Source organism: Exserohilum turcica (assembly GCF_000359705.1).
Source record: "Exserohilum turcica Et28A unplaced genomic scaffold SETTUscaffold_15, whole genome shotgun sequence".
In the NCBI taxonomy this organism is placed as follows: domain Eukaryota; kingdom Fungi; phylum Ascomycota; class Dothideomycetes; order Pleosporales; family Pleosporaceae; genus Exserohilum; species Exserohilum turcicum.
In genome coordinates this window covers 287,500-301,547 of record NW_007359970.1, presented here as the reverse complement: position 1 = coordinate 301,547, position 14,048 = coordinate 287,500, and the positions used below count along the sequence as shown (strand labels likewise).

Genomic DNA, 14,048 nt, shown 5'->3' with positions numbered 1-14,048 from the left:
ACCAGCAGGCGACTCTGGTCGCGCATCTTTCTCTTCTTCTCGTTCAACAGCAGCATAAACTGCCGCAGCATGGCCGTCTCCGCCTCGCGCTTGGTCTGGACCAGGTCGTCGAGCTGTGCATTTAGCTTTGCAGTTGCCTCTTGCTCGCTGCTTACTCGGGCCTTGAGGTCGGCCATTTGCTGCAGTGTGTGGGCGTGGGCAATGGCCGAGGCCTGTGCCCATTCGAACGGGTTAAACTCAAATTCATCATTCTGCGGCAGCACAATCTCGCCCAAGGTCATCTATATGCATCAGCGCAGCCAAGCCAGGCGCGGGGGATACGTACGCACCTTTATGGCGTGAATGTCCTGGCGGAACAATAGCCCCAGTCGGCCGTTTTTCAGCGTGTAGAGCATGCGGACGCCGCGCAAGAGGGCGGCCTGGGCGCCCTCTGGCGGTTGCTGCAGCAGGAAATGAGACAAGATGGCCGCCCACTCGTCGTCGGAGCCCTTGAACTTATGCCTGAGGGCCGCGATATTGCGGTGGCGAACTGGGACCGGGTGAGCAAATGAGGGCAATGGCGTGGTTGCACGCGCAGGGGCTTACTCGACGTGACATATGGGCGTTCGCTCTCGCAGCCCACGAGGCGGACGTCCAGGGCATGGCTGCCCTCCTGCTGCACCTCGATGACGACTGTTTCCCCGCGGCCATGGGCAGGGTCGACGGGCACGATGTAGCGGGCGGGCATAGCGGGCCTGCGACTGCGACGGGCACCGACGGGGACTGGGCGATGATTTGCACCAGCTGCCACGCGGTGCGGCGGGAGGTCAGCCGGTTGGGCAGCGTCGAGGGCATGCACACGGCGCAGGCGGTGCTCCGGGCGGGCCCTGGGCGATGTGTCTCACGAGCGGCGAGCCGATCGGGGTCGTGTCGCGGGTCGCTCAGGCACAGGCACAGGCACGCGCACCGAGTGTTTTGACGCGGGCCTGGTCAGTCTTCACCTGTGTATGGGGGCGGCGTGAAACAGTGGCGGGTGGTGTCTGAGACGGGCAGGCCTGGCGAAGTTTATGTGGCACGCGAGCGAGGCCCACGGCGCAGGCAGCCTCCGCCGTCGCTGTTTGTTTAGGGTTTAGCGGCAGCCCGTTGGCCAGGCATCAGTCCTGCACACGAAGCAAGCCACGCAGCCGCCGTCCCTGGCCTGGCTCCCCCCCTCCCCCATCGCAATAGCAATACAGTAGCAATAGCAATACAGTAGCAATAGCAATACAGTAGCAATAGCACCAGCAGCACCAGCAGCACCAGCAATTCTGCCCCCAGCGTGCGGTGCGGTGCGGTGCTGTGCTCGGTACATATCTATAGGCACCGTGCCCTCGCCCGCGGCCACTGTGGAGACCATCGCTCGCTCAGGGACTTTTTGGCGCACCCGTGCTCTTTTCTTCCACGTCGCCCCCGTCTTGCTGTTCTTCCCTTTGTCGTCGTCTCGTAATTCTTCCTCGCCCGCGGCGTCGCGGCAGGGCTGCTGTCCCCCCCCTCACAACAACCCCCCCCCTCCCAGCACACCATCCACGTAGCCGTCCTAGCAGCCTCGACACCACACACACACGCGTGCTTAGCGTGCGGGCCACCGGGCGCGCCTTCCTTCGCTGTCCACCGCCTCGCTTGTCCTGCAGGAACCTGACAGACCACCTTTGCGGCCCACCCCCAACCTCCTGCTTTGCTCCCGAAGATCCTGCACACCATCACGACACTACGCAACTCTGCGGTTTTCGCGCCCTGCCCCCAGAGCATGGCGGCCAACAACCGCTCCTTCGCGGCGCGCATTGCCTCCATCTCGTCCAACAGCTCCAGGATGGAGTCGTGGGACGACGGCGACTTCGACGACCGCTCCGACGGCCTGCTGTTCAAGAACTCGACGGTGCACTCGCTCTCGTCGCGCATGAGCGTGCGCTCCGAGTCCGAGTCCCAGGACGACTGGCAGTTCCTCATCACGCCCGACGACCAGGCCACAAACACGTCGGCCATCACGTCGGCCGCAAAGCAGGCCGGCATCCCCATACCCGCCAATGTGCCCTCGTCGGCCCTGCTGGGCGGCTCCATCAAGCGTCTGGGAAAGAGGAAATCGACCAAGAAAATGGACGTCGACGACGACTGGGGCAACGACCTCGAGCTGCCCGCCAACGCGTCCGAGGGCCTGAAGCTGAAGCCGCCCGTGCCACGCACGCCCGCCGACGAGCAAGACAACGACATCGACTGGGGCGAGGGATCGTTGGGCATCCGCTTTGCAGGCACGCGCCAGGCTACCCGTGGTGGCCGTAGCTCCTCCGTGTCGGCCATGAGCCCTAGCCTGGGTAGCTGCATGACCATGGAGAGCGAAGAAGACGACCTGGGCGGCCTCGTCCTGCCCGCCGAGCCCATGGACTTTAGCGCACGTCTCGAGAAGCTGAAAAAGGGCGAGCATCAGCAGCAACAGCCAAACCAGCATGCACCCTCGGCGCCTGGACCATCGCTGCTCCCACCACTTCAGCTCAACCAACAGCCCACGTCTGCCCCAGCACCGCCCACGTCGTTTCCCGCAGGCGAGCCGCCGTTATCCCCCACCGCCGCAGCCCCTCCCTTTTCGCCATCGGGCAGCCCCAAGGCCCCATCGCCGCACCCGAAGCGTGTTGCCGACGACGAGGACGATTTCGAGGCTGGCTTCGATTTTGGCGGAGTCGACATCCTCGACAGCCAGAAGCTTACTCTGAACAAGAACATTGTCGTCAAGAAACGCGCAACCAAGACGAATACACACCATGCTGCCCGTCCTTCAGCCACGCTCACTTTTACTGATCGACCTACGACGTCACGAATTCCTAGACCATTACCCTCCATTGCCAGCCGCACCCGGCTAACTCCTGTTTACGAGACCGGCGCCTCAGCCACAAACAAATCAACAAGAACCATGCCTACTACTACCAGTGCACAGCTCCTCCGCGCAAAGCGATCTGCGCCTGCTCTTCGCAATCCCACCTCGAACCCGCCACCACGTATGCCCTTTATCCCCGCTGGCGGCCCGTCGTCGCAGTCGCACCACGTCATGGCCAAGAGCACTTCGCAAACTCATCTGCGTCGCGACTCAGACCCCCGCCGACCCATCTCGCCTTCCTTGCGCTCTTACTCTCGCATGTCTGGCCACCAGACCGAGACACCAAGTCGCGCAGGGGTGAGACGCGATCTAGCACCCTCTGCCCTTGCACGCCACCCACCTCCAAAGAAGCTAACCCAGCCCCAGCGCAAGCGGAACTTTGGAGATGGCCATGAGCTCGACATGTTTGACGATCTGCCTACCTCGGCCGCCAAGGAGAAGCAGTTCGAAAAGGTCCCACGCAATGTCTCCAGTAACAAATCTCTACGCCAGCAACCTAGTAATGGGCGCCTGCCTATGCCCGACCGCATGGCAACGCCTCAGCCCCAAACGCCGCGGAGCCCGTCCAAGATGGACCAGACACCTCGATTTGCTCGAGACACCGCTGCGAGTAGGAATGCACGAGAGCAACGGCTAGCAGGTACGAAGTCACGAGCGGATGGCTCCGTTACCCAAAGACCCGTGAGCTGGGCTGCTCAAGTTGCTGCTCGCAGTCCCAACTCGAGCCCAAATGCTCACAAGAAAAAAGGGACAGGACAGAAACCGCAGTTGATCCGCCAGATGACGCAGCCTCACACCCACAGTACGGCGCTCTTCCATTGGTACCCAGCTCCCACTAACCTCTATGCAGACGAGAAAGGCATGACTTACAACCCTACTCTGCAGCGCTGGGAAGGCAACGAGGAGGCGCTCATTTCCTTTTCCCACCCTAATACTTCTACCACTACTCTTGCCTTGACGACAGCTAGCACGCCCACGTTTGCACCAGCAGCCAACCCGACAGGCCGCACGCACGACCGCTCCGTGTCAAGCTCGCACATAGCTCTCTCGTCCATCCATGCGACGCAAGCACACAGGAGCTTCTCGGCACGGGTGGCAAAGTTGGCCCAGCCACCAGCACCAGCACCAGCACCATCTCCGCCTCGCCCTGCTCTGATCTCGCAAATCTCGGTGCCCCGCAGCGTGCAGTATGAAGGCCGCATGGTGTTTGATCCTGTCAAGATGACCTGGCTCAAGGCACCTCGGCCAATCAACGACGCTCGCTCGCCGTCTGAGCTTGACGAAGACGAGGATCCATTTGCCGGCCTCGAGGACCTCAAGGACAATGAGAGTGTCGCCGGCGGCAATGGCTTGAGCGGCACCGGCACACCAAACCCCGAAGACACAGCCTTTGTCGGCGAAGAATTCGACGTCGGCCCCAGTTTTGTGCGCCGCCAGCGCGACGAAGAAGCCATCTGGCGCCGCCGAGTCGAAGGTTGGGTCGGCGGCCTTCGTGACAATGGCGAACAACGAGGCGGATGGCGATGGGCAATCCGCGACTTCGCCGCCAGCGCGTCTGCTGGTAGTCCCTCATTCTAACGACCCTGTACATGAAGTGCATCCGCATTTTACGACTTTATGATTGCATCGCAGATTCAGTCTACGGGCACATGTTGGTGGAACCATGTTCCACACTGAATAATGACGTGCGATGGAATGTCTTTTTTTGAGATATCCCCCCCCCCCTCCTGAGTGTTATGACGGGCGTGTTACGGAGAAAACCGCCTCACTCTTACGACGCATTTACGACTTTACGACGGCATGACCGTACACCTACACCTATTACAGATGGGGCTTCACTGCTCGGACACATGACTTACGATATTTCCTTTGTATAATGATCTGCGGCGCTTGGGTTATCTTGATTCAGTACATCAGGAAACATTTAATACTACGTTTCTGCTGATACTGCTATTACCCCCTTGGCAAGGAAGATGGGCCCATGTCTCTTGGAAACAGTTATGCTGCTGGCCCCCTGTGCCGTGCCCGTGCTAGCTGGTGCTGGTGCCGTGCCACAGTTGCCGCCAAGGTCTTTTCCGCCTTGATTGGTCAGTCGTGGAGTCATAGCTGCGGGCCCCACTGCTCACATGCCCATTTCGACCCGCCCGTGTCTCAGGCGTCACCGCTCCTCCCCCCTTTCCTCTCCCTATATCATGTCGCGCTCCAATGACCCAGGTCATTACTTCCAGACCACGTACGAGCAACTTCTCTTATGCCTCTTTGACCTTGGCTGATAGGCTGCAGCTCGTCACTCGAGGAGACGGCTCGCAAGGCTGCCAAGTCGACCAACTCCAAGGGCAATCCCACCAAGCTCCCCTCCAAGATTCTCGCAGTCGCCGCCGACCCTCGGGATGAGAGCCACATCTACGTCGCGGAAGCTGCAGGCAGCGTAAAGCACATCAATATTGAAGTCGGTCAGACACATGCTCCTCAGTTCCAGCCCCACAGCTGGACGGTGTGTCACCAATCACTAGCTAACCCCGCTCCCTGCAGACGAGTAAAGTCGCTGCGACCTTTTCCGGCCCCGCCGCGCCCCTGACCTCTGTCGCCGTTTCGACAAAATCCGGCACGCTCTTTGCGGGCTGCTGGGACAAGTCCATCTGGTCATGGCCACTCTCCTCTCGAAAGGCCTCCACCCGCTTTCAGGGTCACGGTGATTTCGTCAAGGCCATCATATGCTTCACCCTGAACGGCAAGGAAATCCTGGTCTCCGGCTCCCAAGACGCGAGCATCATAGTATGGGATGCTGCTGTGGGGACAAAGCTGCACACGCTCAAGGGCCATACACGAGGCATCCTAGCGCTCGCACTAGACCCGGCTGACTATGAGCCTGGGAAAGACACAGCCACCGTCTTTAGTGCTGGAAGCGATCGTGAGATCAGGCGCTGGCAGATTGGGTATTCCGCGGCTTCCGAAGTCCACCCGTCACCAATCATTGCACACGAGACCAGTATTGACGCTCTGCACTTCGACTCTGATGGCGATTTGTGGACGGCATCAGCGGACAAGACAGCAAAGTGTCTATCCAGAGGCCGAGAGTGGGAAGAAGATTCCAAGTTCGAACACCCCGACTTTGTTCGTGACGTCGTTATTGACGAAAACGGCGGGTGGGTAATCACAGCATGCAGAGACGAAGAGGTCCGCGTGTGGGAGAGAGCCAGCGGAAAGTTGCATCATGTTTTCACTGGGCATTTTGAAGAGGTCACGGGACTTCTCTTGATGGGACAGCGCTTAATCAGTGTAAGCATTGACGCGACAGTGAGGCAGTGGAGCCTCAAACCTCAAGAGCTCGCCAAAGCTGTGGAAGAAGCCGAGAGCGAGCGCCTCGGAAAGGATAAAGAAAAGGAGCCCGAACAACAAGAGAGCCTGATGACAGCGGAAGAAGAAGCAGAGCTCGCGGAGCTCCTAGGAGATAGCGATTAGACGTCGACTAGCGAACCCACGGCCGGACATGCGTTACCAAGGTTTGCTGGGGTCTTTCGAATAACTTTGTCCGGTCGGCCCTCTAGGTAAATTCGATACGAGACGACAGGCCGAGACAGTCATGTTCCACTCCACAATCCGGCTGCGACTTACAAGGACGAACTCGCCTAGCTTTGCGACCCTGTAGCTTTGGCTCTGTACGCTTTCCGTCTGACCCGCGCTCCTCTGTTTACGAGAAGCATCAGGGTCGCTATGCTCACAGCTCAGTTTTAGCCCCAATGTTCGTCTTCGGTCTGGGACAGTCGTTCTGTCCTGGCGCTGGCCGTTCAATGCCGGATGTGGAACGGTACCATGGTTGGCTTTCCAGTCTCCATACAGCAGCTTGGTATTCCCCATTTTCCTATTATGATTTAACTCGTGGTGCTGTTTACTGGCGTCTAGCACTCGTGCCATGGACTACCACCGGCGCTAGCCTACAGCCCACCTCTCCTCGACATGTGACCATCTAGCAAGACGCTTTCCTTCTCACAGCGAAGATTTTCTGGCCACCTCACCTTGCCTCCCCCAACTCCTCACCTCACCCCCACCATGCCAACATTCTTCTTTTGTTCTCGCAACAATCCTTTCCTATCCCTACCTGCACCCAACACGATACCTGTGGGCTAGACTTCTGGGTGTCTCGGAGCGAAACTTGGACTTTCCATGGTTTGCAATCAAATCCTTCGGGCCTTCCGCCAATCACATTCAGCAACCGACGCCTCGATCGAATACCCCGCGATGAGCCCCTTTCAGCCTTCCCTTCAACATGCCGTCACTATATGTGGCGCGTGCGGACTGCGAACAAGCGAGAAGCTACTCCACGCCAGGGAGCGATTTTCGCAGCCCCGCCACCAGTTGCCACCTTTTCAGGTCGGAGCGTGTGGACGATACCAGCAGATATGGAGCGTTATGCTCTGACAGACCGCAGGGTCCTTGGTTTGTTGACGTGAGAGGATGCTTTCTCCCTTGTGGCGGTAAAACCACATGTAGGAAGTCTTGGCTGTTTTCACTCCGCCTAGCGCACCGTGGAAGAAGCCAAAGGATATGAGTTTCATGTCTCCTCTCAATGTGTTGACTCTGGCAGGCCCTTCGGTCCTTGGCGTTCCGTTCAGCGTGCAACAAGAATCGTCTGGCACAGTCGAGTCTGCTTTTCCCCGAGCAAAGTGGAAGGCGTCGGATGCAACCGGGCGGTCTTTCTCCGGGTGTTCGGTTTCTGGTCGGCAAATGCTCCGAAGGTGGCCACCATGAAGCATTCGTATCGAGGCACCCAATATCAACTGATGTAGTGGGTCTGATGGTCTTGCGCCCATGCGCGAGATGATTAGAGGACGAGCCTATCGGTCAAAGGGAGTCCTCTCCTGCCACCAGTGTTGTTTTTTCAGACAATGCGCGTGGAAGATGCCTGCGATATCTAGCCTGTGTGAGCAGGTTTTGACAGACCGTTAGGTCCATGGCATTCTTTGGCCATACTCGCTCACTTCTCCAGGCTTGGGCAGTCCGCGAAAGACACGCCCAACCTAGAACCGCCGACTAATTTGACCTGTGGGACACCCAGGCCAAACAACGCGGTGGTGTCTTCGAGAGATTCGAGGGGAATTTGCGAAGGCCTTGGTCCATTTCGACGCAGTAAAACCCCGCACTTTCGTGCTGGTGGTTTGGAGATACGGCCCGCTCCCAGCTCACCACAGCTGCAGTCCAATGTTCAGGGGTTTGAGACTGGTTTGCTCCTTGTTTTCCGTTCCGGCGCGAGGCTTGATCTCATGCACTCGCTCGCCCTTACTGGTGCCAGGTAGAGTATCCTTTTCTCACCCCACGATGGTTCGCGTGAGGAACCTGTCTGCCAGGGGATGGTTCGCCTTTCCCCCGCCACCAGTATCATCCTTATCAGGAAGATGAGTGTGGAAGATGCCTGCGATATGGAGCTTCGCGAGAAGTCTCTGGTAGACCTCATGGTCCATGGCACTTTGCTTACAGGCACCCTTGGACGCACATACCCCCGATGTCTTGGCTATTGTGCAGACCCCACCTCCTCCCCCCCCCATTCAACCTTTGTGCCTTGGTGCCACACTTTCGGGTACGCCCGCTTCTTCAGGTACGCCTGCTTCCTCCGGGCTCGCCCGTTCATTCAGGTCCGCCTACGTTCCGGATAAGTCCGCTTGTTCAGGTCCGCCTCCGCCACACCGGTCCCGTCCGTGTGCGCCGTCGGGTCGACGTACGCAACTATGTCGACTTTTTTGTCCTGCAGGGAACGTTTCGCGTATCCCCGCCGCCTGTGGATCTCTTTTCAGGGATTCGTGCGCGGAAGAGGCCTACAGATATGGAGCCCACTATCTGCTTTCGAGCGGGTTACTGGGTCTCTGACAGACCGCATGGTCCTTGGCTGCAATGCAGGCAAACAATCAACCAAGAGGGAATCTACCTTGTAACGTCTACCTCGTCCCGGCGAGCTAGAGGATTATACAAAGCAGAATCTGTTCTTGATGTGATTATTTGGTGTCGCCCTCCGGGGTACTCTTTTGTGTTAACCCTCCGGGGTATTTTGGTGTTGCCTTTTTAGGCGCATTGAGAAATCTGGCTCCAAGGAGCTTTTTGTGTCCCCACGGGGTCTTTGAGAAACCTATGCTCCAAGGAGCTTTTTTGTGTGACCCTCACGGGTTCGTCTGGGATTTTGCCCTTTTGGGGTTTTACATCCCAATGGTCGATTCGTCGACCTGGCTACTTTGTGGCCATGGTAGCGGGGCAGCTGCTGATTTAAAGTCTGTCTGGAGAAACGGGTCGCGGCGTTTAATGCTGGTGATCGCAAGAGGTGGGCGGGCGGTAGAAGTCGGACCCTTGCGCCTCCTCGTGGTGCCGCCTGGATAGTCGACCACTCCTTAGTTGGAGTGGGAGATGAACTAGATGCTTGGGACGCAATATGTGTGAGTTTTGATCTGTGCAACTGTACGATGTTGTCATGATATCGTTATGTTGAGGGATGGGATGTCATGTGCCATGTCCAGGCCAACGATTCCAGGGCATGAAGAGATCAGACTTTTAAGTGTTATGTTTAGCTCTTGATTTTATGAACACGAATGTACCAATTCATACACTGCTTTTTTTTTCCTTTGGGTCCTCATTGCCATATACATTCCACAGTACCTTTTTTTTTGCTCTTCCATTCGCTCTTCACAGGAAAACAACAACAAGCACAGCCACATGCAAACATGACTAAGTAGCATTTCCCTTCACCCAACAAAATCACCCTCCTCCTCCTCCCTTCCTCCCTTCCTCCCTTCCTCCCTTCCTCCCTTCCTCCCTTCCTCCCCCCAATCGTCAACTTTTAGCTACCCCTTTGCTCTACCTATCTTCCCTGTATACCTAGTTATGAGGCGCAAGCCAGGGCTATGTAGTTATGTCACGATACAAATGTTCACAGCGAAGAATTCAGTGGTTCATGCGTGCTCAGCAAGAGGCTGTTTTTGCGTCTTGTTGGTCGAACTGAGTGACTGATTGATTGGATACCTTGTTCTTTGGTTGATGGATTGGATTGTATTGGGACTTGGATGGTTTGTGGTTGTTGTTCTTGGGTAGGTGGTTTGAAGGGTACGGTGGCAAGGGGGAGGGGGGTAGTTGGGAAGGTGTGGGTGGTGCGCGTCATGTGTGTTGGAACTGGATGGTGGCTTCAACGGGGATTTCGGCGGTGGATAGGGCAGGGCACGGCACGGCCCTGTGCGCTGTGCGCTGTGCGCTGTGCGCAGTGGTATGGTGTTTCGCGGCTTTGCAGTGCATGGGCGAAAAGATACTGGTAGCGATCATGGTTGAGGGGGCTGGAGTGAGTGCATCAGACGCTGGTTGAGTACCGGGAATCTGTTAGGCAAGATTAGCGCCAGGGTATGAGTAACTAGTGCTACTACGGGGCGAAGACTACGCTGTGTGGAGCACACATGAGAGTGTCTACTTTGGTCCTGATGTGGGAATTTGCATTCATCAAGGAGATGCAGAGATGGTGTTCGCTTTAGAAGTTAGTTCACCTTGTGAAAATGCCGTGTAAGAGCCGGGTTCAAGAACGGTAGCTTGAAGGAGGAAGAATGCCATCTGATCATGTACTTCGTTAGCAGATCAGATTCGACTCATTACTAACACAGCTATCCCCTCGCTCGCTTCACCGGCCCGCCGTGTCTATTCTTTCCGGAGTGTTCGGCAGTGAGTGAGCATAGGATGGATGCACGGATACGCCAGGTCACATGCTTTCGCGTTTGAGATGAAACGCTAAATTAGCTCCCTATCCCGCCCCGCGTTCGTCTCCACATCTCACCACGCCATCTACAGTTATCAGCACGAGACGGTGATCAGAATTGCACAAGAGCTTCAGTTCAGCATCTCATCCTGCTTCCCAATTAGCCGTAACTATCTACATCTTGATTGATAGCATCTGAACACAATGACTGCGAGCACTCCGTCCAAGCCATTCCGCTTCGGTGATCTGCCGGCCGAAATACGACTCCGCGTGTTGTTACACAGGTATCATATGCTGATGACGTACCAATTTGTGCTAGATACGCAATAAGGTGTACCGTATCCTCCTATGCAGTTTTGCCCCGCCACCGACCGAGATCTCTTTCACAGGAGATCTGCTTGTCCCGGTCCGCGCCGAACATGCCATCGAGACGTCCATTCTGCGTACATCCAAGGGAATATATCACGAGGCCTACGATGTCATGGTGAAGACCAATCGCTTTGTCAAAATCACGTCCGAAAAAGGCCTTCCGGTGAAACCGGCTCTTTGCGGACAAATGCTCCCAATGGTCACTGATAAGAAAGATGTGGTCGAGCGCTTCAAAGGCTATGCGCTACATGTGCATCTTGGCTTCAAAAATCCTAGTAGGGCAAAGTCGAGGAACGAAAGCTGGTATAACCCCGTATCGGCCATGATTCTGCATCGCGAACTAGGCAAGTTTTGTCTAGGTGTAAACGATGGAGATGCACATAGCCCAGGCTTCAGCGAGTCTCTCAAGATCTCCATTACGATGGCGCCTGTTGTAGATGCTGCGCGAGGCAACAAGCTGATGCCTTCTTTTGACGATTTCTTCTCGCAGAAGATGCAGGAAACACTATTCGCACCCCTCAAGACTCATCTCTACGGACGCAGGGCGGTTGAGGTCAAGGGCCACGTCGATAGCTCCACTGCGACTGCTCTTCATCAGCAAATTGCAAAAGAGAAATACTCTGATCCCTCAGCAGTGCTGGCAGAGTTTACGGCTGCAAAAGAAGAAGGATCTCGTCTTTACCGCGAGCGCAAGGCCGATGACGCATGTTTGAAATGGGCTGATACCGCTGTGGAAATTGACGAGCTGCTTGAAACGAACTCCTGGCTCAAGCTGGTTAGCCAAGGGAAAGAAGATTTCGTTTCACAGCTCGCACCAGTATACTTCCTCATGCGGCTCAACATTGCCCATGTGCACATTACCAAATGGGCGGAAAACACCTTCGTGGCCGAGTCCTTGGCGGAAGATTCTCTCATGTGTGCCATCAAATCGCTCAAGAAAGACTACTGGATGAAAGGATATAAATATACGCCTTCTCGGCAGCATATGGCGAAACTGAGGTTCCGCTACGCGACGTTTTTGAGGCTGCAAAGGGAACCGGGGTCGCAAGATCGCGCACTGATGTTCATCAATGGGGCATTGGATATGCAGCCTGGAGATGCGGCGATTCTGGGGGAGAAGGAGAATATCCTTGAGTGGATGAGGCAGTCTTGATGCAACTGCAGGACCATCTTAGGTGATGTTGGGATGTTGACTTGGGTTGTTCTTTCTCTATCACTTGGATAGTATGTAGATGACAATGACTTCTTGAATGTATTTGGCATGAATTGGGTCGTTTGATTGCACTTCACAAACATTCGCGGACTGTAACATTGTTAGGTGAGAGAATTTTAGTGTACCTGACCTGAATCTGAACACCTGTATTCTAACGTCTTGGTGTATAGCAACAAATCTTTTAGAGCTAATGTGCTCTTATCTTTTCTTGCAAAGCCTCTATACAACAAATAATTATAATGTGCGAAAAAGAGCCCCTGATAGTTTGGTCATGACATGCATAGTAGTCGTGGTTGCCTGTTCGGTCGTTTGCTCAGTGCCTTTACCTTCATCTCGCGCCTGTCACTGCCCCACCTGGGCCCTTGCGGTGAATGCCAAGGCCACTAATCCATGCTTTCTCTTTTGGCTGGCTCATATATCAGCAACACGTCCCCGGTCGTCTGCTCTCAACTCTATTCTATCAACTTTCTCCTCGTTACCCAACTTGCGTCCAACAGTCATAATTCCAACAGCACCAGCACTATGGCTTTGACCAACGATGCTCAACCTTTCCGCTTCATGGATTTGCCTGGAGAGATCCGCAACAAAGTTTATGGTTTTCTTCTCTGCGCGTTCGATGAAGCGCCTGAAGAGTATGATCCGGGTGACTACTTGCTAGCGTGCCCTACCCGCAACTTCACCTTCGTTACCCACTCTGTCGACACCGCCATACTTTGTACCAACAGTAAGATCCACCGTGAGGCCTACGACTTCATGGTCAAGACCAACCGATTCGTTCGAGTCAGCTGCCTTCGCGGCTTACCTATTATAACAATGTTGCGGATCCATCGAGTGCCTGTCGTTACTGTCCAACGCTCCCTAGAGCATTTTAAAGGGTTGGTAAGTTTCATCCAACCTTTATAGACGGCTACTGAGCATCGCCATCCGTAGGTACGTACTGGATATTACTTTCTCTCTCTCCAAGCCTGCGTGTTCTGGCCTTTTCAATGATTTACCACCAATGAGCGCAATGATGCTGGCCTGTGACCTCGGAATATTCTGCAAGAGCATTTCATTTGCTCTACAAGCGTTACCAGCGTATAAGAGCGGTGGAAAACTCGAAATCGATGTAGGGCCTGTGTGCGCACAGCCGAGCGTCAGATACAAAGACGACTTGACAGACTTCTTCTCGGATACCACACAGAAGGTACTACTGAACCCTTTGCGCACCCTCAGAAACCACAAGATCGTTGAAGTACGTGGTTCTGTATCGAAAGAACTGGCAGCCGCTGTCAAGAAGGAGATGGTTGCGGAAGATTGGAAGAATCCCACTGAGATTCTGAAAGCTTTAACCGCCAAGAAAGACCAAGGAATGGAAATGTATCATCAGAACGACTTCCCCATGGCCACTGAATTTTGGGTGTCAACCGCAATGGAAATCGAAAGCCTTCGCAGAGGCCCACTATGGAGCCAGATGCTACTGATGGGTGGCGAGCAATTTCTTAATGAAATTGCTGACCTGCAGTTCAGACTTGGCATCAACCTGGCCCTGTCCACCATCAGGGCGATGAACAGTTTCTCACCAATTACCCTGGAAATTGAAATCGACCTCGAGTCACTGAAAATAAAAGCAGAGCAAGGAATCATAGTATCGGCGACATGCTCAGCTCCTGATTACTGGCAGAAGGGGTTTACGTGGGAGTGCCCCGACGTGCTGCGAGCAAAGCTTTTGTATCGCAAAGCCGTATGCACCAGACTTTGGGGAGAGAAGAACGAGGCAGATAGGGCTCTCGAACTCCTCCATGACGCGTTGGAATTGGTACCTGGTGACCCCCTGATCTTAAGAGAGCTACAGAACGTCATCCAGTGGTCTTCGGGTCACTAAA

General features: G+C 55.3%; 8 protein-coding genes across 8 annotated transcripts; 4 read left to right on the top strand and 4 right to left on the bottom strand.

Annotated features, from left to right (window-relative positions):
- Nucleotides 1-2: 2 nt before the first annotated feature.
- SETTUDRAFT_71919 (uncharacterized protein) lies at nt 3-727 on the bottom strand (the record flags this gene model as incomplete). The annotated part of the gene is made up of 3 exons (XM_008025596.1): nt 3-281; nt 330-529; nt 586-727. Coding segments are annotated over 3 exons (621 nt in total), but the record flags the coding sequence as incomplete, so codon positions are not given.
- A 1,038-nt stretch (nt 728-1,765) lies between these two features.
- On the top strand, nt 1,766-4,598 carry SETTUDRAFT_46683 (uncharacterized protein; the record flags this gene model as incomplete). Its single annotated transcript, XM_008025580.1, has 2 exons — nt 1,766-3,686; nt 3,735-4,598. 2 exons carry the CDS (start codon nt 1,766-1,768, stop codon nt 4,460-4,462), a joined length of 2,649 nt encoding a protein of 882 aa, XP_008023771.1. The 3' UTR covers nt 4,463-4,598.
- Nucleotides 4,599-5,076: 478 nt separating this feature from the next.
- On the top strand, nt 5,077-6,346 carry SETTUDRAFT_160321 (uncharacterized protein; the record flags this gene model as incomplete). The annotated part of the gene is made up of 3 exons (XM_008025666.1): nt 5,077-5,117; nt 5,168-5,333; nt 5,417-6,346. The coding sequence occupies 3 exons, from the start codon at nt 5,077-5,079 to the stop codon at nt 6,344-6,346; spliced, it is 1,137 nt and encodes a 378-aa protein (XP_008023857.1).
- A 905-nt stretch (nt 6,347-7,251) lies between these two features.
- Nucleotides 7,252-8,008, bottom strand: SETTUDRAFT_46681 (uncharacterized protein; the record flags this gene model as incomplete). The annotated part of the gene is made up of 1 exon (XM_008025579.1): nt 7,252-8,008. Exon 1 carries the CDS (start codon nt 7,693-7,695, stop codon nt 7,252-7,254), a length of 444 nt encoding a protein of 147 aa, XP_008023770.1. The 5' UTR covers nt 7,696-8,008.
- A 56-nt stretch (nt 8,009-8,064) lies between these two features.
- Nucleotides 8,065-8,343, bottom strand: SETTUDRAFT_27243 (uncharacterized protein; the record flags this gene model as incomplete). Its single annotated transcript, XM_008025509.1, has 2 exons — nt 8,065-8,164; nt 8,219-8,343. The coding sequence occupies 2 exons, from the start codon at nt 8,341-8,343 to the stop codon at nt 8,065-8,067; spliced, it is 225 nt and encodes a 74-aa protein (XP_008023700.1).
- A 1,343-nt stretch (nt 8,344-9,686) lies between these two features.
- Nucleotides 9,687-10,266, bottom strand: SETTUDRAFT_168336 (uncharacterized protein). Its single transcript, XM_008025665.1, has one exon. It carries the CDS (start codon nt 10,178-10,180, stop codon nt 10,019-10,021), a length of 162 nt encoding a protein of 53 aa, XP_008023856.1. The 5' UTR covers nt 10,181-10,266; the 3' UTR covers nt 9,687-10,018.
- Nucleotides 10,267-10,805: 539 nt separating this feature from the next.
- SETTUDRAFT_107487 (uncharacterized protein) lies at nt 10,806-12,123 on the top strand (the record flags this gene model as incomplete). The annotated part of the gene is made up of 2 exons (XM_008025664.1): nt 10,806-10,871; nt 10,933-12,123. 2 exons carry the CDS (start codon nt 10,806-10,808, stop codon nt 12,121-12,123), a joined length of 1,257 nt encoding a protein of 418 aa, XP_008023855.1.
- A 582-nt stretch (nt 12,124-12,705) lies between these two features.
- On the top strand, nt 12,706-14,047 carry SETTUDRAFT_38482 (uncharacterized protein; the record flags this gene model as incomplete). Its single annotated transcript, XM_008025554.1, has 2 exons — nt 12,706-13,062; nt 13,148-14,047. 2 exons carry the CDS (start codon nt 12,706-12,708, stop codon nt 14,045-14,047), a joined length of 1,257 nt encoding a protein of 418 aa, XP_008023745.1.
- Between the last annotated feature and the right edge of the window lies 1 nt (nt 14,048).